The sequence below is a fragment of the Poecilia reticulata genome, linkage group LG16 (assembly GCF_000633615.1).
Source record: "Poecilia reticulata strain Guanapo linkage group LG16, Guppy_female_1.0+MT, whole genome shotgun sequence".
Classification (NCBI taxonomy): domain Eukaryota; kingdom Metazoa; phylum Chordata; class Actinopteri; order Cyprinodontiformes; family Poeciliidae; genus Poecilia; species Poecilia reticulata.
The window spans coordinates 19,641,738-19,667,568 of NC_024346.1; the positions used below are offsets into that span (position 1 = coordinate 19,641,738).

At 41.0% G+C, this 25,831-nt stretch overlaps 3 protein-coding genes across 5 annotated transcripts; all 3 read left to right on the plus strand.

Moving 5' to 3' along the window:
- Window positions 1-198: 198 nt before the first annotated feature.
- znf576.1 (zinc finger protein 576, tandem duplicate 1) lies at window positions 199-10,437 on the plus strand. 2 transcript variants are annotated; one of them, XM_008432348.2, is made up of 10 exons: window positions 199-273; window positions 725-1,192; window positions 2,702-3,208; window positions 3,313-6,764; window positions 6,851-7,124; window positions 7,695-7,892; window positions 7,971-8,063; window positions 8,143-8,329; window positions 8,484-8,694; window positions 8,793-10,437. In XM_008432348.2, the coding sequence occupies exons 2-10, from the start codon at window positions 781-783 to the stop codon at window positions 10,041-10,043; spliced, it is 6,585 nt and encodes a 2,194-aa protein (XP_008430570.1). In that variant the 5' UTR covers window positions 199-273; window positions 725-780; the 3' UTR covers window positions 10,044-10,437. The 2 variants fall into 2 exon arrangements, with proteins under 2 accessions (XP_008430570.1, XP_008430569.1); XM_008432347.2 differs by having other exon boundaries at window positions 235-1,192.
- A 1,620-nt stretch (window positions 10,438-12,057) lies between these two features.
- znf576.2 (zinc finger protein 576, tandem duplicate 2) lies at window positions 12,058-15,798 on the plus strand. 2 transcript variants are annotated; one of them, XM_008432349.1, is made up of 5 exons: window positions 12,058-12,165; window positions 12,876-13,054; window positions 13,136-13,251; window positions 13,514-13,657; window positions 14,089-15,798. In XM_008432349.1, the coding sequence occupies exons 2-5, from the start codon at window positions 12,904-12,906 to the stop codon at window positions 14,932-14,934; spliced, it is 1,257 nt and encodes a 418-aa protein (XP_008430571.1). In that variant the 5' UTR covers window positions 12,058-12,165; window positions 12,876-12,903; the 3' UTR covers window positions 14,935-15,798. The 2 variants fall into 2 exon arrangements, with proteins under 2 accessions (XP_008430571.1, XP_008430572.1); XM_008432350.1 differs by lacking the exon at window positions 12,058-12,165 and adding an exon at window positions 12,223-12,334.
- Window positions 15,799-18,640: 2,842 nt separating this feature from the next.
- On the plus strand, window positions 18,641-25,438 carry LOC103478465 (zinc finger protein 668). Its single transcript, XM_008432351.2, has 4 exons — window positions 18,641-18,893; window positions 19,055-19,493; window positions 21,165-22,132; window positions 23,995-25,438. The coding sequence occupies exons 2-4, from the start codon at window positions 19,085-19,087 to the stop codon at window positions 24,802-24,804; spliced, it is 2,187 nt and encodes a 728-aa protein (XP_008430573.1). The 5' UTR covers window positions 18,641-18,893; window positions 19,055-19,084; the 3' UTR covers window positions 24,805-25,438.
- The last annotated feature ends 393 nt before the right edge of the window (window positions 25,439-25,831 follow it).

Consider the following 25,831-nt stretch of genomic DNA (forward strand, 5'->3'; position numbering starts at 1 on the left):
TGTAGGTTTAGCAAAGTGTTTTTGTAAAGCAGATAAAGAATAATCTAAATGTTTTCAGTGTTATATGTTAAATCCTTAGACCATAAAGATGAAAAAAAAGAATCATTTATAAGAGTTCGTTTGTATTTGCAAAAAAAACAACAAAAAACAGCATATCCCATGATTCCCTCGTGCGCGTCTCTTATTCGACGTAACGTCGCGCGCTCTGCATCTGCTCGGTGGTGGCTTTGTGAGAACCGACGCAGAGATGGTTGGGCGGTCGAGTCGGGCCAGGTAACGTTTATCTACATCCTGCTCACTCATTACAGGCCGAGCATGTGTTTATGAAACAGGAAGAAGAGCTTAATGAGTGTATGCTTATCATCTATGGCCCCGTAGCCAATGGGAGAGGCGGAGATTTGCATCCTGATTTTGTCCCAAATATGTGAATTCGGCTAACCGGGCTATTGTTACCTGTGTATCGGATGCGTTTGCGAGGAGTTTATTCATGAAGGCTCTTAGCATGCTAAAACGGTTGTAGCAAAAACCAAAAAAACAAAGATTTTTTAAGTCTTCCCGTTTTAACAGCGTCCACCAGCTGCCCTACATATCTACCAGTACTCTATTGTTATTCAAATGGTTTAAGCCCAGCTGTCTCCCAGTGGATAAAGCCGCCCCTTGATTTTTAATCAGAGTGTAACTATTGCTATGCATACATGCTAATGCATTTTGTACCTTTTTATAGTTAGGAAAAAAGGAAGTGATTTCACGGTTGCATATGAGACACTGAAGCAGAGAGCCATGCAGCGTTCACCAGAGGATCACACTGAATGCAGCCCAGTGGTCATGTCTGCTGCAGAGCATCAACAGGACACAGAGGCTCAACCGACCCCAAGCAAACCAGTTGATCAAGAGGGGAAGGACAAACCAGATGCCCCTGCTCAGACCACCACCACACCTACAAGTATGAGCCTAACTCCTCCCCTGGATAAGGAGCCTGGTGTCCAGTCACAGGCAGAGTCCAGGGAAAATGCTGGAAAGGCAGGTACAGACCCTACTGCAAAGCCCAGTGCCCCACCAGGACCGGCTGCTGAGAGTGATGGGCAGGGAGTAAAAAAACAAGGCAAAGGTTCGGGCGATGGGAGGAGATATGTTTCTTCCAGGAACGCCATGATCTCTGATATGTCAGAGTCAGAGGTCGTGGATCTCACATGTGAGTACTTCACTTACCTATTTACTACACACTTGTGGGCACTTTAACTTTCAAAGTTTTGTTGAATCCAGCGTTGATGCAAGTTTTGATTCAGTCTGAGTTCCACTTAATATCAGTTTTCAATTAAAGAATTATGAACTGTAGTAGCTCTAAAACGACTCAGTTTTACCTGCACATTTTTAGAATACAAAGTGTTTTCTTATTTCTCTTCCGGTGGACTTTCACTTTAGAAATCTTTCTCCTTTCTTTGGACCAGGACTTTATGTAATGCATTTCTGAATATAGTTTGCTAAAATGAAATTATATTCTTACAGGCCTGCATGTCAAAACCGACAACAGTAATTAAACAACGTATATAGAACTTGAAATAATACTGTTTGTAAACAAAGAATAAAGACAGTTAAACTGCTTTATTCTTTATTCTGTTTACATTGTAACCTGTTTAAAAACTTCTATTCAGAATCAATAAAATATAAGCTTTTGTATTTTTTTATTAGATACTATCACAAAATTTTAATAAATCAAAGTTCTACCTGTTTTTTGTAGTTAGAAAAATTATCAGTAAATTGACATGCAATAAATAGTCCTTTAATCAGATGTTCACCAACAGCTACACAGAATATTCTGTCACAAAACACAATTTGATAATTTCTTTTGTATTAAGTCACTTAAACACATTAACAGATTATTTAGGTGATTAAAAAAAACTGTTCATCTTCAGGTGAATAGTGTATTGTTTGCCACTTGCTGAAAGAAGGAAAACAGTAGATAAGAAATTATATTTTGTGAATTTTTATGGTTTTGTATGTCTTAGATTTTTTTTTTTTGCTCTCCCAATGGATACCTGGGTTCTCTCCGGTTACTCCAACTTCTTCCCTCAGCCCAAAAACATGACCTGTAGGTTTATTCAAGGGTTCTTTTTACCACTTTTATTAGATATTCAATAATTATTACAATCACTTAGCATAAATACTGCCTCATAGCTTCTGATTGTAGTTGGCCATGAGTTCTTAGGGGTTTTTCAGCAGCATCTTCTCCAGTCGGCTCACAGGATGGTTCCTTTAGTCTTTTTATTGTCAGAAACGTGTCCACTTCACACTTGCTACGCTAGCTTGAGGAGCAAAGCGACTTGATAAATTTGACTGGCAGCGAATTAGTAAGGTGAGCATGGTTTAAAAACAAACAAACAAACATTTAATAGCTTATATTTTATAATAATGATCGCAAATCATGTTACAGTTTATAATTTAACAATAATGATTAAAAATGTATGCTTTACAGCATTTATTACATTTATGTATTTATTTATAAATTTTTCCAATCTTCTGAGACTACCTCTTACGCCCCCTAGTGGGCCTCACTTTGAAAAACACTGAATTAGTTGGCGTCTTTATTTTGCCCTGTGCCCTGGGTATATTCTGCCTCTCCCTCTATAGTCAAGAGAATTGAAAAGGCTAAAAATACTGACACATGGTAAACTTCTGAATCTCCTCTGTTACTTTTTTGCAGCATCTCAGCTCTCTCTGCATTGCATAGAGTGTCATATAATCTTCAGTGACCTCAAAGGCAAAGAACGTCACATGAAGCATAGTCACCCTGCCGAGTATGAGCAGTGCATCCTGAGGAATTCGCTTTTTGCCTGTTATGTTTGCGACCGCCACTTCACAAACTCAACAGAGCTCATGGCCCACCAGAAGGCCCACCCAGACAAGAAACCCTTCAAGTGTCCGATCTGCAGTCAGTCCTTTAAGAAGTCATCAGAGCTAACGGCCCATAAAAAGATTCATTTTGGTCAGGACGGGTATGCCTGCAAGGACTGTGGCAAGACTTGCAAGACGCTGACATTGTTGAAGTATCATCAGCGCAAGCACTCAGGAGAGACACCTTATGTTTGCAAGGATTGTGGAAAGAGGTTTCCCTTATCCAAAGCTCTGCAAAAGCACATTGACTCACATTCCTTAGAGGGAGCTGAAGTGGATACAGTGTCGACAGCAGCATCAAAAAACAAAGCTGATGGTAGGAAGCCTCTTTTTGACTCAAATGTGTTTTTATTACACATTTTAATAGATAGATGAATGGATTGTAAATTTCTGACCTCCTAATTTTTTATCCACTTTTAGGTGCTTCTCGCAGGGTTTACATTTGTTCTGTGTGCAAGGCCACTTTCAAGAGTCTCAGAACACGGCAGCAGCATCTGATAACAAAGCACAAATTTGATGCAATCACTAACCCATTTCGAGCTGGGCTACAAAATACCCCTCTTATAAGTCCAATATCTATTTCCCAACCAGCGCTATTGCAAGTGGAACCCAATGGACCTCTGCAAAAAGTCGACGCCAATATCGACACTGAGCAGATTCGGAAACTTATTGAATCGTTGGGAAATGTGCAGAAAGTGAATAAAGTTGTTATACTGGGGCAGGTGCCACCAAATGCCCCACCACTGCAGGTGCAGCAGGTGTCAGAACCAGCAGCGATGTTTGATTTGAATCTGGGCCCACCACAGACAGATTTTACTGGACTCAAACCGGCAGGATCTAAGACACTTCAACTGGACACTTTAGTCAGCCCAATGGATCAAACAATTATACTGGAGCCTATTACTCCAGAAGGACAACTGGAAACCCCCTCCTTCTCAGAGCTGGGCTCTCATGTAGCTGCAGAAGAACGCGTAGAGTTGACACTCATTCCGGCTGAACAAACTGAAAGACTCAAAGAAGCAGCAGTGCATCAGAACTTTCAACGGCCTGAAATTAGTCCAATGAACTATGACCCCAGTGTTTGTCAGAATGAAGTAGCTGATCTCAAGGAAAACCTTGAACAAACGTTCATTTTAGAACTTACCCCTGCTTTAATGCCAGCTGCGGAGCTCGAACAATCTCAAAGTGAACCACAAAATGGGATTATTTCCTCTTCTTTGGTTCAAAGCACCGAGCAGGAAACTCCTGATCCTGCTCCAGATGACATTGTAGAAGATGCAAAAAAGACCAAGATACCAGTCCCACCACTCACACCCACAGTTGAGTTGGAGCTTACATCAACACACCCAGAGGAACAGGACCTATCGTCTTGCCCTTCTGCTCCACCAGAAACAATCATACAAGCTCCAAGTGAATCTGAAGCAAAGGAAAATACAGATTCAGATACAGAAAAAGTAGGTCTAGATCAGATACCTGCTATTAATGAAAAGACAACAGAAAAGGACAAACAGGATGTTTGTGAAAAATTTCCAGCAGAAGACAAGAGCAGCTTGTCTACAGACCCTCAAGTAGTAGCTCTGTCAAAATTAGAGACCGAAGGGGACCAGCAGAAATCAGAGTTACCTGTGAGCGTCATGTCAGCCCAAGAGTTGGTGAAGGTGCGGAAAAGAAAACCTGCTAGGACCTTTTTCTTTCAAGGATATATGCATGACCTGGTTGGATCCATATACAGGGACGATTTTCAGATTGATGCTAAGCCTGCAAAGCGCCAGCGGACTAAAAAGTCTTGTCTTGTTGTCAAATTTGGTCCACAAGGCAAGGACAAGAAATCCAAAAAACAGAAGAAGCCAGAACAAGAACAAACGCAGACACAGGACAATTTGATAAAAAGTAAAACATCTCCTAAAAAACTTCCAGAGAAAGTACAGAAAGTACAAACACAGAAGAAGACTGGAAAGGGGAAAAAGGAAAAGACTGAGAATACGTCATCAGGAAGTGACACAAAATCATCTTCAACTCATACTCCACAGGTGAAACAAGTCAAAGACGATGCCAAGAAGAACAAAATGAAAAAACAGAAAGAAACCAAGGAAGACGTAGTGCATATCAGTAAGCAGAAACCTGTAGCTATGCTTAAAAAGAAAAAAGCAGCAAAAATATTACAAAAAGATCAACCTAAGAATCCAAAGGAAGTGAAGGGAAAGAAAAACTTAACAAAAGCACAAAAAGTCCAAAAAGCAGAAGCCACTGATTCAAACATCAATCAAGACTCTCTTCTTTTACTGAAAGGGCACAAGCAGCCTCAGCTAAAAGTGTACAAGTTAGACACTTTAAAGGCATCAGGCCCGACTCAGGAGGACTCACCTCATGATTCGCAGTCCTCAGACATTTCCAAAGCAGGTGGGAAGAAAAAAGGTACAAGAACCCAGAAAAACCAGAAGGGTCTCTCCCTGCTGTCGTCACTACAAGCTTCACGTCAGCAACCGCAAATAGTACCCACCAAGCCAAAGACCACCAGGAAGCGTAAAGCATCTTTGAATGTTGAAACTGAAGGCGTGATTACTTCAAAGCGTGCCTTAGAATGTAAGGACTGTGGGGAGAAATTCAGCGAAGTTGCTTCACTTCAAAAGCACAAGACGACAGCACACATCATCGAGAGTCCTGGCCTCACCTACACCAATGGAAACATCTTTGAGGGTGTCTCTGGATTTGATCTTTACCGGCTTCCCAAAGAGAATAGTGGGGTGGTTAGGGTAATGAATGCTCCCACAGACTGGGATACTGAGACTGAAATGGGAGAGATGACTTTGGAAGACCGTGATCGAGGTGTCTCCTTTCCGGCTTTAATTCCATCTCCTTCTCTACAAATCCCAGCTCATGATGGTGAAATGGGTATCCATGAACACAATGGTGACAGTAAAACTGAGATAGAAGATCACTTCTGTACTTCTTCTGAATTTCAGTCTTCATCTGATGAACCCAATAATACAGAGACTCAATCAAATGTGACAACTGAAGCCTCTTTCCCTCCCTCAACTGAGCCAAAGGGTTCTAACACTGAAGAACCAGCGGCACCAGAAGAAGATACGCAAGAAGATCTCAGGAAGAACCTCAACTTCCAAGCTAAAGTCCAAGGAATAGCAGATGAGGATATCAAGGAGGATTTACTTCTAGAGGTAGATTTGGTCACTGTTGGAGAGCAGGAGGAGAAAGACGATGCTGATTCCCAAAATGAATCCAACAGAGTCTACAAGTCAAATTGTGAGATCACAAATCACAAGCAAGTTGGTAATGAGACAAGAGAATACAGTCTAACCTGCCAGACTGTGTCTTGTTCTACCCATCAGCCAGAGGTCAAAGAAGAAGAGGAGGAGGAAACACTGGTTTCGAGGAGAAAAGAGGCAGTGAAAGAAGTTGTGACAGGTCAGAGCAGAAGAGGAGAACTTCTCAAAAGCGATTTGATCTCAAAGACAAGTTCAGGACTGGAGCAAGAGCACGAACCAGGTGAATGCTGGATAGTTTATGAAAAACAACTACTTCACTCTGATTTGGAAACGGCTGACCAAGAGATTAGCACAAAGACACAACCCAGTCCTGGGATGAAGACCATCAAAGATACTCCACCTGCGGCATCTTTGCCTTCTGTTCATGCAACAGTTGAAGAATCCTCTGAAGAAGCTGCTGCGTTCGAGCTGAGGCCCCTTACCACTGGTGTTGACGAGGTTATGAATCAAAGACGGCTGCAGGGAGAAAAGGAAAGGGAGAGTGACCAGTCTCCTGGCATCATCCTGGAAAGGGTAATTTCCTCTAAGCAAGGACCAACAACTGACCGGGAGATGAGCTCGGCAACAGGAAGAAGCAGTCAATCACAGGTGAGTTTTGTTTCTTGTACCATTAGAAAAAAAAAAAAGATTGAACCTTAATTGGGGTTATAAAGCAACATTTGTTTTTGTACCAGTCTCTGGGTAGGATTGCTGAGAACGAGGTTCAAGTTCCTGAAGGCCATGAGATCAAAGTTGAAGAGAACAGCTCAGACACTATGTTAGTTGCACCCACCTGTCAAAACAGACAGAGTATCACCGGTGTGCAGCCAAAGCACCATCAAGACATAAGAAGCATCCTGGTGAAAGAGGAAAGCAACTCTGTGGTGAACCATACCATGAGCCTGCACGGCAGTAGACACATGCGATGGAATGTGGAACCAGTAAACAGTGAAAACACAGACATCCCATGTAAGTACCAAAGAGCAAGAATTATCTTTCATAAGGTGTCAATAAGAACACAACCGTAAACCACTGAATGAGAAGCCAAAGAGTGTCTTTTTTTTTTTCTTTTTTTTTTTTTTCGAAATCTGAGCATGGAAATCTTTAAAAAAAATTACATATTTTTTGTTGGATATACTCAATTCCTTTAGAGTTAAGATATTTATAGATTAAATATTTTGATATTGACAGCTAAAACCTGTTTAATCTGATCACTTATAATGGATGTTTATCTATTTATTTATTACTGCTTAATAAATTCAAAGCCAAACACTTATACTATCTTATTTCTATTGACTTGCAGACCTCTAGGTTGAACCTTCTTTGCAAAGCAAGATGACTTAACTTGGCCCCTTCCTAACTCAGATATGAATGTTACCAGGCTCTTTACTTCTAAGAAAAATGTAACAGAATAAAAAACAGACGTAGAGAAAGATGCGTCTAGTTTACAATTTCACTGTCGTGAAGATAACAAGGATTAGTGAGGAGTAGTGAGAATATTTATATATATATTTTATATTTTTGAATTTTCGTTTTCAGTAACGGAGGATGGGGAAACAACGAAGGACAGTAGTGTCACTCCGGATTTCAATTCCAACCAGTGCATCTTTTACCCGGTAAAGGAGGAGGAGAGGGAGGTCTTACTGGGGGTCACTCAAACCATTACAGAAAGCTCAACCCCTGAAGGGTCTGCCAATGCAAATCCGACAGAATATCAGAGTGCAGATTGTAATGCATGTGAGTATCTGCCTTAGCTCTCTTCACATTAATCTTTTTACATCATATTTCACTTTAACCTTAAACCTGATTAAATAGATGAAAGAAGATCATCACCGCCGAGCTATCAAGAGTCGGTAGTCCCAGGTCTCCCATCAGAACCAAGTGTCAGTGACTTAACAGATGGACAAGGTTTGTTAAGCATTAGTTTGAGTTGATTGTTCATTTAATTAGAATTTTTTAACTCAATATGCTCTTTGATCTTTCTCAGCTGCTTCAGATTCCGAGTTGCAGAATCCATCGGATCTCCGAGACTTTCTCCTCCAGAGTTCTGATGACGAAGACGCGAGTGGTTTTGAATTATCCGAGCCTCAACTGGACAAGGAAGCCGAAATTATGGCTTACTTCAACAAGAACCAAACAAGCAGCAAACAGCTGCCTCATCAGTCCTATTCAAAGTACAGTAGCACATTTTTATTTTAAGCTGGAGCACAATCAGAATTCCTGAATGTTTTAGTTTCGGCGTATTGTTTATGTCTGTCAGGAACAGGCTTTATATAACAGACAGAAGAATAATCACCTGTTCTTTTTTTTCTCTCTTTTTCTTTCCAGGAGTTTTCCAAATTCAGCAAGCCATCTTCAAGCACCACATGATGACAACAGGACAGAAAAGCCTGTAGATTACTTCTCTGAATATTTTAGTTGGGACACATGGGTAGAAATCGCAAGTTGTACAAATAAACTTTCCAAGATGCCAAACCCTGTGACATGCAGAGAGGTCGCACGCTTCGTTGGGATCCACATTGCAATGGGAACCTTAAAGGTCTGTATATTTTCATAACTTTCTCAATGACTGCAGGAGCTATCAAATATTGTACAATAAAAAAAATGGTGTTTAATCGCTCTGTTGTTGCTTTTCAGTTTCCCAGTGCGAGGCTCTACTGGGAAGACCTAACAAAGGTGTCGTTGATAGCTGAAGCTATGCCACTGAACCGATTCCTCGATCTGTCTCGGATGTTGAAACTTTGTTCTTTAAATGAACCAAAAGCAAATGTTACAGGTCGGCAGCTGGGGGATACGCCCCGAAGCAGTCAAAGTTTAGTTTCTGGTCATGGTGACAGTCTGAGCTCACCAGAGCCAAACAGCTCACAGACAGATGCTGATCCGCTGTGGAAGGTTCGTCCATTATTGTATCGCTTCAACGAAGGATGCCAGTCGCTGAAACAGCCAGGGGATTACGCCATAGACCAATACCCAGTATCTCTGACTGGGAAGATTCACAACAACAGGCCCTCTCTCCAATGCACTACATTGATTGGGCTTAATGGTTTAATCACACACTTGGATCTTGAACTACATCCTGCTGAAAACCAAGACGCGGTCGAAAACATGGTCCCCAAAGGGAGTACGTTATTCCTCTGTAAACAGGAACTCTCCACCCCTGCCATGCTGGAGCGCCTTTTAGCTGCTGGGATCCATGGAGCCGGCAGGGTGGAGGGAGCGCGGGGGCATATTGGGGATGAGTTTGTTAGCTCTGATGGGAAGTTGATGCTGCGCAGAACACACTGTGGCTTCATACTTTCTACTGCAGGCAACAGCCAGAGAAACATGGTCTCACTCATAGACGGCTTTGAAAAGGCCCAGACGTCTGCGCGTCTCAGCAGCAATTTGCTAAATCTGTACTCTACTCCACTCACGGTCTCTTTGCCAACCTGTTGGCCTCAAGCGGTCCTGTGGCACCTCACAGATGCGGCCCTGGTGAACTCCTGGCTCCAGTACCGGCAGGATTACAGAGCGGCATCTGCTCCAATGACGTTCATGGCCTTCAGACTGGAGGTGTCTAAGGCTTTGATTCTTTCTAGTGGGTTAGACACCCAGGACTCAATTCCCCCACAGCCTCCTGAGGAGGACGCTCACCATCCAACAAGTGAAGCGCCCAGTCCGGGTCTGCTGGAGGAGAGTCCTCTGCCAGACTTAACCACCCGGTACGATGGTACTGGCCACTGGCCGGAGCAGCTTGCAGAGGGGGAAGGAGGAAGGTGTCGCTTTGGGGACTGCCAGAGAACATCACGAGTGCTGTGCCTTAAGTGCTGCGTCTTTCTTTGCATCTCTCGCAACCACAACTGCTTTCTGAATTTTCATAATCAGGAGAGTTCGGGAGAGGAGCAGTAGTACTGTCCTCACTCAGTAAATAACTGCTTTCTGATTTAGAATGTAAATGTTTTTATGAAGTATGTGAAAACTGCTCCCCCACTCGTACATTTTTTACATGATGACTTTTACTGGCAGTGCCATGACTTTGTTGTACTGACGCGATGCAGTTGAAACAACTACTTTGTCAAGGCTTGTTAACTCACTGGGCAGATGTAAATAGAATTGTTCCTTTAGATGGAATTTCACAAAACAGAAATTAACCAATCACTGTGTTGCGAAATACTGTTACCAGGAATGTTTTTTATTGTTTTTTCATATCTTTTACATGATTCCTTTATAAGTCCATGATGAAGCTTTCCAAACCATACATTTCTGTTATTTATTCCAAATAAAATAAAATAAAAACAATGGCGTGAAAAGGTCTGCCCCTTTTTATATAACAGTAAACCAATACACTTCAACAAGCAGCCAATACAGGAGCATCTCATAGACTATCTTAAAGAAATTATAGAAAACAATTGAAATATGTATACATAAATTATTACTCTATGAATGAGAGTGGTAATTTATGTAGTAAGGCTGGGTTTAAGCCAACTGCCTCTGCTACTTTTTCAACCAGTTTTTCCTTCCACTTAACTTTCCGGTAACTTTCCTGAACAGTTTCTTTTTGTAGTAAGCCAACAAGCAGAATTCTGTGTACATGTCACTCTGAGTAATTAACCTGTATAAATGGTTTTACTTTGGAATTGAACTAAAAATTAAGTTTTGTATTGTATCTTACTGACATGTCCCTACATCTATTGTTATAAAACTGAAAAAGCTTAATGGAATTCAACAATCATTATTAGTTTTTTTTTTTTTTACTAATGTTAAAATGTATTTCATTTTAAGAAATGTTCATCTTACAAAGATACTAATTTTACAATATAGAGAAATTATGCACTACCTTAAGTCGTAATAGTTATTAATATTTATTAGCTACATTAAGTTATACCAACCACACATAAAGGTGCCCTGCTTAACTTGAATTAAACTGAGTGAATGCCTTGAAATTTCCTTCAAAATGCTATGTAACTATATCTTCTTAATATTTATAAAATATGTTAGTTTAGCCAAATTAGGTTCTAACTTATTCTTTTTCATAAATTATTTTGTCATTAATTGGACTTTCATTACACTTTATATTAACGTGTGTTATACTAGTATCAACCTGATAAATGTCCAAATATGAAAAAGGAAGAAAAAACATGATTTCACTTTGACAGCTTTGACGTCTTACCAGTTCCTATCGGTTCTAAAATAGGTAGCCATGTTGCATTTTGGGGTTGATGAGAACCACTTTTCTCTGTCTTGCTGCTAATTTTTTACCTTCCAACTTGGAAATGTTAATCTCAACTAGTGCTTTTGTATGAGATGAGGTTGAACTTGTTCTAAAATATTTGACACACTAATCCAATTTTCCATGAAACACTTGTTGCCACTGTGCAAATTAAAATAAGCCAATTTACAAAAAACATAACTATCATAGTTAGATGCATTTTTTGCGTTCGAAATCGTCTAAATTATACTGAAACTGAATATAAGTAGGGCTGTGTCTGTCTGTGCGTATAAAAAAGTTTTTAAAAAATCAGGTACTTCTTTTGAGTCGTGTTGGGTCACGTGATTTAGATCAGCCATAGAGTAACAATGCATAGAAACACTTCTAATTTTCAAATTTGCAGCGTGTCTAATCTGTGCCAAAGTCGCTTTTGTGTGCATTAGTCCAATTTATTGTTTAGTAAATCATACTATTACTATTCAATTGTATAATAAAAAGTATAAACAGAACGTGTTGCTGATTTGTAAGTAACAGAAGGATTTTTTTTAGTGTTGCATATTATGCTGATAATTCTTCATAATTCAGACTCGTGGTTGTTATCAGCGCCATAATTTAAGATCATCTATGTTTTGACACTTTATTATTATTATTATTATTTTCCTAATCTGAATCAAACTGACCCCACCGAAGAGTCCAAGCGGCAGCCATCTTGGCTGTCCCCATCACCACCAACAACAACGCACAGGAGGAAACGCACGATCTATGTGTTGTATTTCTAGGGTCAACTCTCTCAGTCAAACTAGCTTCAAAAAGCGGTTCGAGGTAACGTCCCCTTGTTTTTAGCATAATTATATTATCCATACATTAGTATTGGTTTACTGTATTTACTCAATGCGCTTCAAATTGGTCATCAACCTATAAACTGTGTGTAAAATATAATTTTGAACTTAGTGCGGGAACAGACACGAAGTCTGCGGTTCTTTTTTGAATGGTAGGAGTGTTGTTAGCGCTAACTAGCTGCCATTAACCCGCTCAACTAGTATGCTACTTTGTTTCTACCATTAGTTACATGCAGATACATACATTAAAGGAAAAATAACTGGTAACTGGTTGGGTTCATTTTGCTGGCTGCATACAGGTTGAGATTTGAATCATGTAGTTTTTATTATGTCGCAATGTTGCAAACTGGCATGAAGCTAGTTAGCTTAGCTGGCGGCCTTAGTGTTACGTTCAACGTCAGCTCTAGCTACAACTTAAGAGGTTGTTTTGACTTAAATATTAAATAAATATCAGAGTACACGTTTTGTGGAGTTTTTTTTAGATATGTTATTTGGAATTTTTTGTTTTTACATTCTTAATTTAATTAGTTTTTTTTCAGTTTCATATTTATTCAGCGTTTCTGTTTATCTTTATGGCATTATGTTGTTGACGAAACTAAGGTGTTTTTGCACGTAGTATTTGAATCTGAAGACTTTAGTATGTTTTTTGCACATTGTTTTGAATCTTGAGTTGTCTTTTTTGTGTGAATCCAGAAAGGTTGTGTCGCAGCAGTGTCGTAGAATGGACTCAGACATTTTGAACATAGAGGACATAGTGCTGGGACGGGGCTTGCCAGAACCACCACCACCACCCGCACCTCCCCATGAAAAGCCAGCAGAGCCATACAAACCCGTCATTCTGAACGGACCCCCGGCTCCTTCGGTCCAGTCCTGTAAGTGCTTCAGGGGGCCCAGTTTGAAGAGTGTTACTAGCGTGAACCGAACCCTAACCGAGTCTGTGTGTGCTCTTTCAGACCAACATGAAAACCTGCAGTGCTTCCAGTGCTTCATCACCTTCTGCAACGCCAAAGCAAAGGAGAGACACATGAAGAAGAGCCACAGGGAGGAGTACAAACAGCAGCTTCAGCAGGTACATTTAACTAGAAACAGTTTGTCTGTTGTCAAAATCGACTTGTCTTGATTGAGGGAAATGAATATCTGAAAAGTTCAATGTTTAAAAACATCTTGCTATCTTAAAATTTGATTTAATCACATAACCTATTTTTATTATTAGCAATTGGTTCCCCCTGTTCAGTGTAACTTAAGATGTTTCTTTGTCTTGCAGAGTAAAAAGAAAGTGATTTAGCCTGACGGTTTTAATTTGTGTTTCTCTGTATTCAATCTCTGCACAGGGAAACACACTGTTTACGTGCTACGTGTGTGACCGCACGTTTCTGTCATCTGAGGAATTAACACAGCACCAGCCGACACACAGCAACGACGACAAGCCTTTCAAATGTGCTCACTGCAAGGAGAGCTTTAAAACATTCTCCGAGGTGAGGTTGTTTTTTTTTTTGTATTAAACAAATTTCTCAAATGTGAAAATTGGAAGCATTTAAAATGTTGCTATCAGGCAATTAGTGCATTTCCATCTTGCTTTGCCCACACATTATCCCTCTATTTTTATTTATTTTTTTGTTTGTAATGTTACAAGGTGAAGTGTATTTTGATGGAAATTTTGTAGAATAGACACAAAAAAGAGCACCATGTTGAGCTAGATGTAAAGAATCCTTCATTTTCAAAGGTTTTTATGAAGAAAAACCTGAACTTTAATGCTAAAGTCAGCATAAAATCTCAAAATGCAGTAAGATTTGTGATTGCAACATGACAATGTTTAAAATGTCTAAAGTGTCGGGTTTGAATTGCATATGACGAGCATCGTGCCAAGTACTTGGGTGTAAAATTATTCTGCTTTGATCCTTTGCAGCTCACGACTCACAGAAGACAGGTGTGTCCAGAGAAGCTGCTGGTGTGTAAAGATTGCAGCCAGACCTTTCGCAGTCCTGGGCTGCTGCGTGCCCACCGCCTGACCCAGCATCCACGCCCTGATGAGAACGCAGAACAGCCCGAGGATCCAGCCAAGCCTCATCGTTGTAAGAAGTGCGGCCAAGGATTTGAAGCGGAGTCTGAGCTGCAAGCGCACCAGGAGAAATACCCGGAAGGCCAACAGTGCAACGGCAGCGCTTCTCCTGTGAAGAAACGCGGTCGCCCGGCCAAAGCCGAAGACCCGGCCAGTTCTGAGAAAAAGGGAAAGCGGAAAAAGAAGGATGAGGCGGAGGTTTCCGAGGAGGCGACGAAGGCCACCGCCACGGCGGAGCCTGCGGTAGCTGTTGGAGAAGACAAAGGAAAAGCAGGTGGAGTGAAGCGAGGTCGTCCCCCTAAAGCAGCAGCAGCGGCGTCGGAAACGGAAGACAAAAAAGGTGCAGAGGACGACAGTCCGGCAAAGGAGAAGAAGCCAAAAGAAGACCCGGCTCCGCCTCTCCAGATCCCGTGCACGGAGTGTGACCTCACCTTCACCGGCTTGGTTCAGCTGCGCGCTCACAAGAAGGAAAAACACACCCCACGGAAAGCCCATCCCTGCGAAGAATGTGAAGAGAGTTTTGCCCGACCCGAGCAGCTGGAAGCGCACACGTCGCGGGCTCACGCTGTCGGCCGCTTGTCCTGTCCGACCTGCGGGAAGAGCTTCAGCCGGGAGCGCACCCTGCTGGCTCACCAGAAGAGCCACCCGGAGGAGAAGCCCGAAAACCCTGAAAAGTCAGGCTCCAATAGATAATTTAGACATGGGTAGCTTGCAGAAAGTTTGTGGTTTTTCAGTAACTTAGTCATGAAATGTCCTTTTTTCTTTTTTTCTTTGAAATTTGGTCGATACCACAGTTGAGATGTTTTAAACAAACTGGGAACGGTTCGGAAAATCAGGTTTTAGTCGGTTGTTAGTTTGATTATGAGCCGCTGAAGATGGACACGTCTCATAAGTTGACTAACCAAGTTTTAAACATCTATTACACTGTTTCCCATGAAACAGTTCAGTTGTATAAAGAAGCAGGTTTAATTCACTTTTTTAAAATGATTTTGTTTTTAGTTTGAAGTGTGTTTTTGAATTTCTTTGGCATTTTCAGTTGATTTACTCACTTTGTGAGGGTTTTTATTTGAAATATTTGTTTTTCAGTCTTTATTTCCCCTGCCCTAACAGATACAAGTACATACTTTAAATAATTAGATATCTTGTAGAGATTCTGTCTGAACATTAAACTGTCTTTTAAAAGAAATGTGTTATGTACAGTTTCTGTTTTCATTATGGCTCTTATTTTGCTTCTTGCCTTTTAAATTAAATTTCAATGACGGAAAAAATACATAATTCTGTGCTTTGCCTTGAAAGGACGGAGGCTGAAAACTTCAGATCTAATCTACAGTGTTTGGCATGTGGGTAGAAAGTAACCTTTATAATCCTGATTTTTCTTTTACTGGAAATTTCTACATCCTGTTTTTTACTTGTTAAAGTAATATTTCCTGTCTTAAAAAGCTCTAGATTCCCATAAGAAATTGTATATCATATTATTCACTTGGTTTCTCCTCACTGTGTCTGAACACTGCAAACATGTAATAAACAGGCTGTCCCAAAGGGAAGCCACTGATGAAATGCTTTGTTTTGTCTCTTTGTTTTCAGTTCTTGGTTGGCAATGCGCCGATCCATAAGAACATGTAAATTGAAAATAAGGCTTTCATTTGGGTGTTTTTCATTATCAGTAGGGTTACTGATGCAGAGAAAACACTGAAGATGAAAATGTGTGAACAGTTTTTGGCGAGGAGAGGCTTTTATGACCTCTCCTCGAAGAGTTTGGATATTTCTTGTCCAGAGCACAAAGATGTGCATTTATGAGCCTGTTTTATGACAATATTTAGCACAACACTCAACAAGGGAGCATCTTTTAATGGTGGCCTAGAGAAGGCACTTTTTTTCATATGGAAGGATAACAGTTCACGATAATCTGTGTAGGTTTTGTAGTTTCATGTTTGTAGTTGCAGTCTTTCTGTCAGCCAAGAAACCTCTCTATTCTACATCAAATCAGTCAAATGTGAGGCGATTCGAAGCTTGGGTTAAATTGGGTCGTCTCGCAGCAAACAGTGGAGCAGACCTGGGACTGAATAACTACAAATTTGCATGACGAGTCAATAGGAATGGCTGCTGTTTGCACACTAACATATTCCTGTGAACCCTGAGTGACTGATGTCCAACCTTAGACTGACTGAGGTAAGTGTGAAACATGATTTATCTATTCCAATCTTTATTGTTACATCTATATCTGTAACATCTGTAATCCAAAATGTTACATATATGATGGTTGTATATTAAAAAAAATTCACAGATTGATTAAAAAGAACTTGTTAAACCTGAATTGATTTAGGATGATTTCAGTGTTTAACATTTCTACAGTATGTGGGAAAAAAATACTTTTGGTTTCTTCAAAAATATTGTTAAAAACCTTTTTATCCATCTGTCTAGATCAGTCATGAAAAGATCAATTTTTTTCTAGATCTTATTTCTGATTATGTTGCAAGATATAAAGGTTTTTTACAAAACATGTGATCAGAGGAGTTGGTATGTGTGTGTCAGTGTAAATGCTTTCCAGAGGACCCCAGAGACACCGCATTCAGTCATTAACACACACGTTCACACACACACACACACACACTGTCAGTGTGTGTGAACGCACGAAGTAACAGGAGGAGCTCACCGGGGAACCATTTGCACAAAACACGCCAAATCTAAATCTACAACACACTACAGGCAAGAATGAAAGCATTCAAGTTTCTTATTCAGCCCAGTGAAAGTCCTCAACCTGGTTAAATTGTGTGGCAGGGCATAGATAAATGTCTGCAAATGTTGCATAGAAGTGTGTGCCAAAATTCCTCCATAATAATGTGAGACTGCTAGCATCACAGAAAATGACTACTACAAGTTATTACCTGTGAAAGTGGTTCACCTATCTGATGAATCTTTGGCTGTAGTTATTTTCCATGACGAAAACTGTCTACAGTATTGTGCGTTGTCTTGTTCACGGTTTTATCAGTAATGTATTGATTAAATATAAATGCTAACAACTTTTATAATCAAGTTCTTTGAATGGACTTGAAACATATCATGAAAAATACCCAAGCGCTACGTGGGTATTATTTTGTTCTTTAGACCTTCATATTGAATCTGTGACACATTTTGTTTGCGAAATATCATGAACATTAAGTTAATATGCACTATTCTTACTTAACATTATGCAAACACATTATACTTAACTCCTCTTTATATTCTCCAAATCATATGAGATGTCAGCGACCAAATTAGTAGTGTGAAAATGCTCAGAACTTGTTTTCTAAGTGACTTTGATCCTGGTAGATAACAATAGATAATTTATCCACTTGTTTCATAATTAAGGATCACACACTGCTGCCATATTCAGTGGCAATAAATAAGTACATATTTAAAGGCATTTTCTCCATTGATGAACATGTTGTGTTTGTGGAATTTCTGAATAAAGTGAGAAATTCAGCCAAAGTTGGTGCAAATATTTTCATGGTAGGAGCCCATTAGCTATCTACTGATTTAATATTATGAATTAATCGGGTTAACTTGAAAGTATTTTAACAGTGGAATTTAATTTAACAGCTTCTGGCTCTTTGTTTTTAGTTTTTATGTGTGAAATAAAACAATAATTTATTAATACACTCATTTATTTCCAATGTTGCAGAATATTTTATTGTAGACAAGCCCAGAGTGACTCTGGAGGAGCCTCAGATTGAAGGGACAGAGCAAACGTGTGGTGGAATTTACTCTAGATGAAACCAAAACTGAATGTTTTATATACAAAACATTTTAAGGCTGAACACACCATCCCCATCCTGACTCAGAGTAGTGACAGCATCAGGATATGGGGATATGTTTCTTCAGCAGGAGCCGGAAGGCTAACTGGATATCGGGCCTGGAAGAAAACCTGTTAGAGGCTGCAAGAGAATTGAAAGTTAAAGTTGTTAATGGAGTTTTAGCAAAGGAGAACTAGCAAGAGACATGCTGGAAGAGACATACCACCAGAGTCTTGTAGCAGTAAAGCATCAAAAGATGGTTCCACAAAGTAGTGACTCTGGAGGTCTGGTTGGAAATACATGCCTAAATGTTGAGATTCATATTTATAGGGGTAAAAATGATAACCATGATTCTCCCCCCCCCGAACCATAATGACCCTTGAAATTTGTGGAAGTACCCAATAAAATTTTGTTGTTGTTAAAAATGAGAAAATCACTGATAGCTTTCCTAGTTTTTCATCACCAAATGATTTTCCATATTGCCACACAACAGCATTAGTTCATTAACTTGAATTGTCCTTTTATTTAATAACACCAAAAAAAAAAAAAAAAAAAAAAAAAACAGAACTGCAATACCACTCCAGGGCAGCAGGTGGGCCAGAGATCGCTATAGTGCCTCCCTCCCCTCCTGCCGCTGCTTCGTGCGTTTGCCTTTGTTGTCCTAGTCGCGGTTTTACCATGGAAGCAGGTGAGAGCAGTTGGCGGACTGTTTAGTTGCTATCGCTTTGCTTCCACGCCGTGCTGGCTACTTGTCTCGTTTTATGTTTTTTTCTTCTGCGCACAATATGTGTTTATTGTGGTTTGAAGAGCGCAAACATCGCATGTGAAGGCTGTGAGCGTACGCCGAACCACCACCATCACCATCATTATTACTGCCAGGTGAGCCAGCGTACCATTAAGGTGTGTCATAAAAGGAATTTCCGGTGGGAATAAACCCAGTATTTAAAACGAAGAAGAGCCGGAGATGTTTAAACACGTTAAAGGCGAGTTTTAATCGAGACTCGTGAGCCTAATTAAACCAATGTGCTTGTTGTTTATAGGGAGTGATCAAAACGCTCCTCTTGCCAGCAATGTCCACCGACTCCACCCGTGACATCCTGCTGGCAGATCCGGGATTTCTGGATGTCCCGTCTGAGAGGGACTCTCTATCAGGACGAAACCGGTCGGAAAAGCCTCTCCCACCCGTTGCCGCCTCCAAGGGGGACGTAAAGCAGAGGAGGCGGCTCAGAAGCGGACAAGAAGCAGTCAACGGGGCCGCTGCTCCTCCTGCGGGATCCACTAAAAGCGGTCACTCGACGGAGGCCCCTCAGCTGGGGGCTGAGCCGGGGAAAGACGGACAAAAAGACCCCCACGTGGAGAATGCAGAGGCTCGGCAGGTGGTGGAGGACGACTCGGACGACAGTGATGTGTCCGAGGTATTTGAGGAAGAGGAGTTTGATGAGGAGGAAGATGAGGAGGACGAGGAGGAGCTAAGCAACGGTAAGACTGGATGAAATAAGGACCCACAGTGGATTTAATGACACACTTCCATAAAAGAAAATCACTCATATTAACTCATAAAAGATGTACCGATCACATCATTAATGACCGGTTATTGATTTTTTATAAAACTCTGACCTGTCGATGCAGATTTTACCTTATTTTCACTCCCTTTTAGAGCTATGAAGCAAGTGGCCCTCTGGATATAGTTGAAAATTAATGATAAAGTGTTTAATATAAACGGCATCACTGAAAATAAAGAAACTCGCCCAGTTTAAAAGTAAGGATGAAACGATTTGTGACACGGCTAGTGTCACAATTCTGTCCGTGTTACACAGCTCTGGAGTTAAATAGGAAATCACTATATAAGTGACATGTTTCCAGGTTAGACCCCATGTGTGACTGAATTCAACCCCCTCTGATTGCAGAGTAGGAAAACCTTTACTTTAATGAAGAGACTTTATAAGAGTTGCCAACATTTCCTAATCCAACATATCCGATGGCAGCTGTCATGGATCTCTTCGAAAAGATAAAAGATAAAATACAGCAACTTTGCTGTAAAAGCTTCAGATTATTTGCTCATAATCTGCTTTTTTTTGTTGCTTCCTCCAAATTCATGTTTAAACACCCTAAACTCCTACACTGCCTCCCTTAGTGAAAACATCCACACTGAACACTGATGTTTTGCTATGATATGGTGCCTCCACTGATCGGAAACAAGATTACATTTTTAGATTTGGACCAGCCAATCGCCCATCAGTACTGGTTCAGCAGAGATTATGACCACTAGTTGGTTTATAAATGGATCTCTAGCCATTTTAGGTGTTTGGCCTTTAGTTGTGTTTTGGAAGAAAATTTCAGTCTATATAAAACAACTGTGTAATAAATATAATATTTATTAATGGGAGACTTTGGTATCATTTCTCCTGATGACTGGGCCATTCAGTATTGAGTATTTTTAAATTTCAGTTAAAGCTGTGACTACAGGGGCAGTATTATGTAAAATAGACTTTTTTGAGCTGTATGTTATAATGTTATTCCCTCATCAAAAACATACCTGATGTGTTGCGTTGATTCTTTCATGCATGTTTGAGAAATCCTCTAATTTCCATGGCAACCATTCGGCTGTGCAAAATGCCCGTATAGACCTAGCACCGCCTTTGAGACACAACTCCTCCACTCGACTCCCCTACTCGGTTCCTTTAGACTAGCCAGCAGCAATTAGCAAACACCTGAACTGAATGTGAGCTACTTCTCATGGAAATGCTGGTAAAAATATTAACAGGATAGCGATGTTCTGATGACTTCCTGAAGGTGGAGTTTCAGAAAGAGCAGGAGTTTTTAAAGGGACAGAGACCCAATTTTAAGGTGTTAAATTACAAAGTAAAAATTATTTTAAGTCATATTTTTTTATGTAGCATTTCTTTTTAAAAACAACTGAAAGTAACACAGTTACTTGATCTATTAAGTGGCTCTGTGCCTTGAAAATACATAACACTTCCCCTTTAAATCAAGCCTATAAGCACCTGAAAAAAAACAAAATTTCTCCAAAAATTATAACTGACTCCTTTAGCATCTGCCTTCAGGGAGAATCTTGACCCATTTAGTAAAAACGCATAATGGTTTGTTTATTATTCATCAGCTGCTTTCCTCTCCATATGCCCCCCACAGAGCAGAGTAACTCTGGTGACCACCGCTGCAGCGTCTGCGGCCTCCAGCTGCCCTCCAAGTTTAAACTCCAGGACCACATGAACCTGCACACGGGCGCGCGCCCATACTGCTGCGCCGAGTGCGGGAAGCGCTTCTGTCAGATCTACAACTATCGGCTCCACCTGCGCACGCACGCCAAGGCCAAACTGGAGCGCCACTGGTGTCGCATCTGTCTGACTGGCTTCTCCTCGCAGGAGGACCTGAAGTGGCACCTGTCCAGAACGCACTTCGAGGAGCAGTTCTACGAGTGCGACCTGTGCAAGCGCGTGTTCGCCTCGCTGAAGGAGTGCGAGAACCACGTCCAGTTGCACAAGTGTATGGTCAACATCGTGTGCGAGAAGTGCGGCTGCAGCTTCCGCACCGAGAAGTCTCTGGTGCGGCACAAGAAGAAGAGGTGCCTTCACAGCTTTAAGTGCACGGACTGTGGGGAGACGTTCGCCAAGAAGAACGCGCTGCTGAAGCACAGCTTCTCGCACCTCGGCTTGCTGCCGTACACGTGCATACGGTGCCGCTGCCACTTCCGGCTGGCCAAGTTGTACCGGCAACACAAGTGCGAGCCTGAGCGCATCCACTGTGTGGCGTGCCTGCGAGAGTTTCCCAGTCAGGAGGACTTCCAGCGGCACAAAAAGGACACTGGCTGCTGGGGGAACCAGGAGCCCAACCAGAAGACAGACGAGATCCGCTGTCTGGAGTGCGGCCATAGGTTTGACACCTCGGACGAGCTGAAGAAGCACGCCGGCGCTCACCAGAGGGTGCTGAAGTGCGCGGAGTGCGGGAAGGGCTTTCGTTCGGCCTTGCTGTTGATGTCCCACATGGGCGGTCATGCCGGGCAGTCGCCCTGCTTCTGTCAGAGCTGCGGGCTGGGCTTCCCTCACCAGCAAAACTACGACATCCACCTCAAAACTTGCGGAAAGACGCCTCCGTCTGCAGTAAGTGTACGACTTTTAAAGGATCAATCTGCCGTAGCTGCATTGCCATCAGTTTTTGGTAATCGGGCTTTAAAAAGAAAGAAAAATAATGTAGCTCTTGTACATGTAGGAAGTTCTCTTAGTCATAATTTTATTCATTAAGGTTTGGAAGAGTGCCTTGCAATTCTCATCATTCAGACAGTAAAAGTTTAACTGTGATGCTCAAAAAATAATTCTTTAAAACTGAAAAAAGGCAAAATATTAGACCTTGTTTATTTTACTTATGTCCATAAATACAGCAGAAGCAATAAGTATTTAACACATTACCAGTTTAAATGAACGTACTTCTAAATCGGATATAAAATCCTCACCTGATGTCTGTAACAGCTCATCCAGAAAAAAAAAAAAATCTAACTGATATGAATGAATAATGTTTAATAAATGAAATGAAACAGGGAAAAAGAGTGAAACCCTTACTGAAATTTATTTAATACTTTGTACTAAAGTCTTTGTTGGAGGAACTAGAAATATCCACCACCTAAGTGTGATTTTCACCAATTTTTCAACAACAGTAGTTTTTAATCCTAAATCTGTGGGCTTCTTCTATGAACTTTAACCTTTAGTTCCTTCCTTCCATAGATTTTCCTGCAGGATTCAGGTCATGTGACTGGCAGAGCCACCTTTTACTGTTTCTCTAAAACCAGTTTCACATAAACCCACTGCTGTCTGACTACTTGGCTTCTAGAATGGTACTTATAAATATGTCTCTGTCATCCATCCACCTGGCCTCATTACAACTGCAAACTTTAGTTTATTAAGATTAACAGACCAGCACAAAGCTTTGCAAAATCTATCAAAAATTATATTTGGTTTGAACATTTTTAGCAGAATTTGTAAAAGCGTTGTGTGTGTTTGCAGCCCCCCCTGAATTCAAACTTTGTAGAACCAGTTTTCATACCAATAAACACTACACATTTTGCAAGTATGTAACTGGCTCATTTTCAGAAACTGTTTCCTTCTTGGCACTCTGTAAGACTGACCAGGTTTGTTTAGTGCTTTGCTCAAATTTGTCAACAGATTATTTTCCATGTGCCGTCAATTTCTGCTGCTCCTCCAAACGGCCTCCTGACTGGTTCTCTGTTGCCAAGCCTGTCAGTTTAGGTTGCCTTTACCTGATTTGTGAGGGCAATTTATTGGGAACATTTTTAAAACTACTCATGATTTTCCTTCTACTTAATAATTATGCACTGCTTTGTGCTGGTCTATCACAAGAAATACTAATTACTATTAAGAGAATAGAGTTCAAGACGTTTTTGCGAGGTAAAGGTCCATATGGGAAAAAAAAAAATAACATGGTGAAAAACTGGTTTTTCTTGAGTAATATCTAATCGTTTATACCCACCCGCGTCTGCGTTTTATATTTCCAGATGAAGATTGTGGTTTAATGTGTCTTTTGTAGAGTATCTGACTTTGTCTTGGAGTTTTCAGGACATAGTTTTAAAACTCGGATATATGCGTCTGAAAATCATTATACCAAAATAAAATTATAATTGGCTCATTAAAAATGTCATAAAGCTTGTTGAGGTGTAGTGTCAGAATATGAGAAAACAGGCCATTTTTTAAATTTCTGTTTGCTCAGCATGTTATGTTTTTATTATTGTAAACATTAAAACATCCCCATTTTTGACCACTAAAAAGAAAACAAAAAAATGTTAATTTCAAATTAATATTTTGACAGAAAAATAAGTGACCGAGTGTATTTTGTTATTGTTTTTGTTTAGTCTTAACTTGCACAGACCAACATGCCTCATATTGACTTAACAATTAAGCTTCTCTCCTTAAGTGCTTTTTGTTTTTCCATGATTTTGGTTTGTTTGTTGCAGAGCGTTCCTAAGAAACGTCATACCTCAAAGAGCTCGATTCCTGGGAAAAAAGACCTAAAGAAAGGCACAAAACCAACCTCTGCATCCAATGCAGCCCCCGGTCCTAACGCCGCCTCAAACAGCGCCGCTGCGCCAGCGAAGGATCCCAGCAGTCCGAGGCTGCTCAGGACAGAGGCCGCGTCCTCTGACTCAGAGGGATTGTGGACACTAACTCTGGATGAGAAACCGCCTCCCGGTATGAACCTGGTCGTGTTTCTCCCCGTCTGTCCGAGTCAAACCGATGGGGTGCCGTCCGGCGTCCCTCAGACACTACCGGTCGCTGCCGTTCAGGCTCTGCCTCAGGAGTCGCCGTCGTCACTGTCGAGCAAAGAACTGCTGGGAGTGAGCGCCGCCGTCGGAGCGTCGTTCAACCCCTGCCTGGAGTTGATCACGGGCTTCCTGGGGCAGGAAACAGAAACACCTTTGGATTTGTCCAGAAAGCTAAACTTGCCTAAAGACACTCCTCTCGTTTCAGTCAAGAGCGAGCCGAGCGAGTACGAAATCTCAGCGCAGGCCAACGATTCAGAAAAGCGAGCGAAAAGACACGAAACAGAGGGGCAGCTGGACACGTGCGGCGGGGCAAAGAGATGCAAGCTGGAGCCCGCGGTTCTCTCTCCTCTCAGCGGTTACACAGCGTCACCTCCTCCAGGAGTGGAGGTGAAGAAAGCTCCTCTCTCTCCTGGTCCCGGTGTTGATGTGTGGTCCTCCACATGCAGCCAGCTGATAGACTGTAAACTGGAGAAAAACATCAAAATGGAAATGGACATTTAAAGCTCAGCCTGTGCTGATGCATCAGAGGAAAAAAATAAATAAATAAAACTCAGCCTGCAACGAAAATGAATTGTATTTTGCAATAATTTCAGACAGGAACTATCAATGGCACTTATATTGTATTCCCAGTAGTAATAATGTGTGCACTTGAAATATTACATGAAGCAGGAAATATGATATCTATCATGCAGTTTTATTATAATGACGCGTCTTATTTCTTATTATTATTCCTTCAGTTTGTTGGGACTTTGAACAGAAATCTGGCAATAAATGAAAAAAAAAACGGTGGCCTATTTTCTGTTTAGAGTCAACAAGACATTCCACTGATGTGCATCTTTCTGTTTGAATGTGTATTCTGGAAGAGACGTGTGGAGAGTATGCAGAGTTATGTTGAATTTCTGTCAGCGCCTGAAAACCTTGATTCTTTTACTGTATATTTGTGTGGGAAATGAACATTTTCCAGTGTTTTGTGTCTACTTTTATTTTAATTTTTTTATTACTGCAAACATTTCAGTATTTAAAAGGTTACAAATGGTACTGGTTTTTGGCCACCTTGGGATTTACATTCACTGTGTTATGTATAATTCAGTTGTACTGTTTTTCAAAGGCGAATAAATATTTTTTTTTGAAGCGAGCTCCCTTTAATGTCGTGTTACGATCGGGTTTGTTCCCACAAATACGGTCCTGGGTCCTGTCTGCTGATTTGTACACCATCTGCAGGTGAGGTGATGCACATTGACGTTGGAGGAAAGACAAAAACGTTTAAAGTTTTAATAAAGTGCTCACGGATTGGGTCTACATGGTGGATAATCGACAAGCTAAACCTGTTTCTGGGTCCTGTTTTGATAGGAAACCTTTTCTTCTGGCAATGTAAAGATGACAGCAAGTTAATTCGGCGACAGACTTTATGAACTCAAGTCCAAAGATATAACATGATCTCTTGCACACTTTGTTCTTTTAACTCAATTGAGTCTAGTTGGGTCCAGTGACGTACTGGCGACATGTCCAGTGTGTTTAGCGGCTCTTG

Bases quoted from the DNA above. Each gene is read 5' to 3' on its own strand.
- znf576.2 (XM_008432349.1), top strand. From the start codon at position 12,904: ATGGACTCAGACATTTTGAACATAGAGGACATAGTGCTGGGACGGGGC. The intron at 13,055-13,135 runs GTAAGTGCTTCA...GTGCTCTTTCAG, and splicing joins GGCTCCTTCGGTCCAGTCCT to ACCAACATGAAAACCTGCAG. The intron at 13,658-14,088 runs GTGAGGTTGTTT...GATCCTTTGCAG, and splicing joins GCTTTAAAACATTCTCCGAG to CTCACGACTCACAGAAGACA.
- znf576.1 (XM_008432348.2), top strand. From the start codon at position 781: ATGCAGCGTTCACCAGAGGATCACACTGAATGCAGCCCAGTGGTCATG. The intron at 3,209-3,312 runs GTAGGAAGCCTC...ATCCACTTTTAG, and splicing joins ATCAAAAAACAAAGCTGATG to GTGCTTCTCGCAGGGTTTAC. The intron at 7,893-7,970 runs GTGAGTATCTGC...CTGATTAAATAG, and splicing joins GAGTGCAGATTGTAATGCAT to ATGAAAGAAGATCATCACCG.
- LOC103478465 (XM_008432351.2), top strand. From the start codon at position 19,085: ATGTCCACCGACTCCACCCGTGACATCCTGCTGGCAGATCCGGGATTT. The intron at 19,494-21,164 runs GTAAGACTGGAT...TGCCCCCCACAG, and splicing joins CGAGGAGGAGCTAAGCAACG to AGCAGAGTAACTCTGGTGAC. The intron at 22,133-23,994 runs GTAAGTGTACGA...TGTTTGTTGCAG, and splicing joins GAAAGACGCCTCCGTCTGCA to AGCGTTCCTAAGAAACGTCA.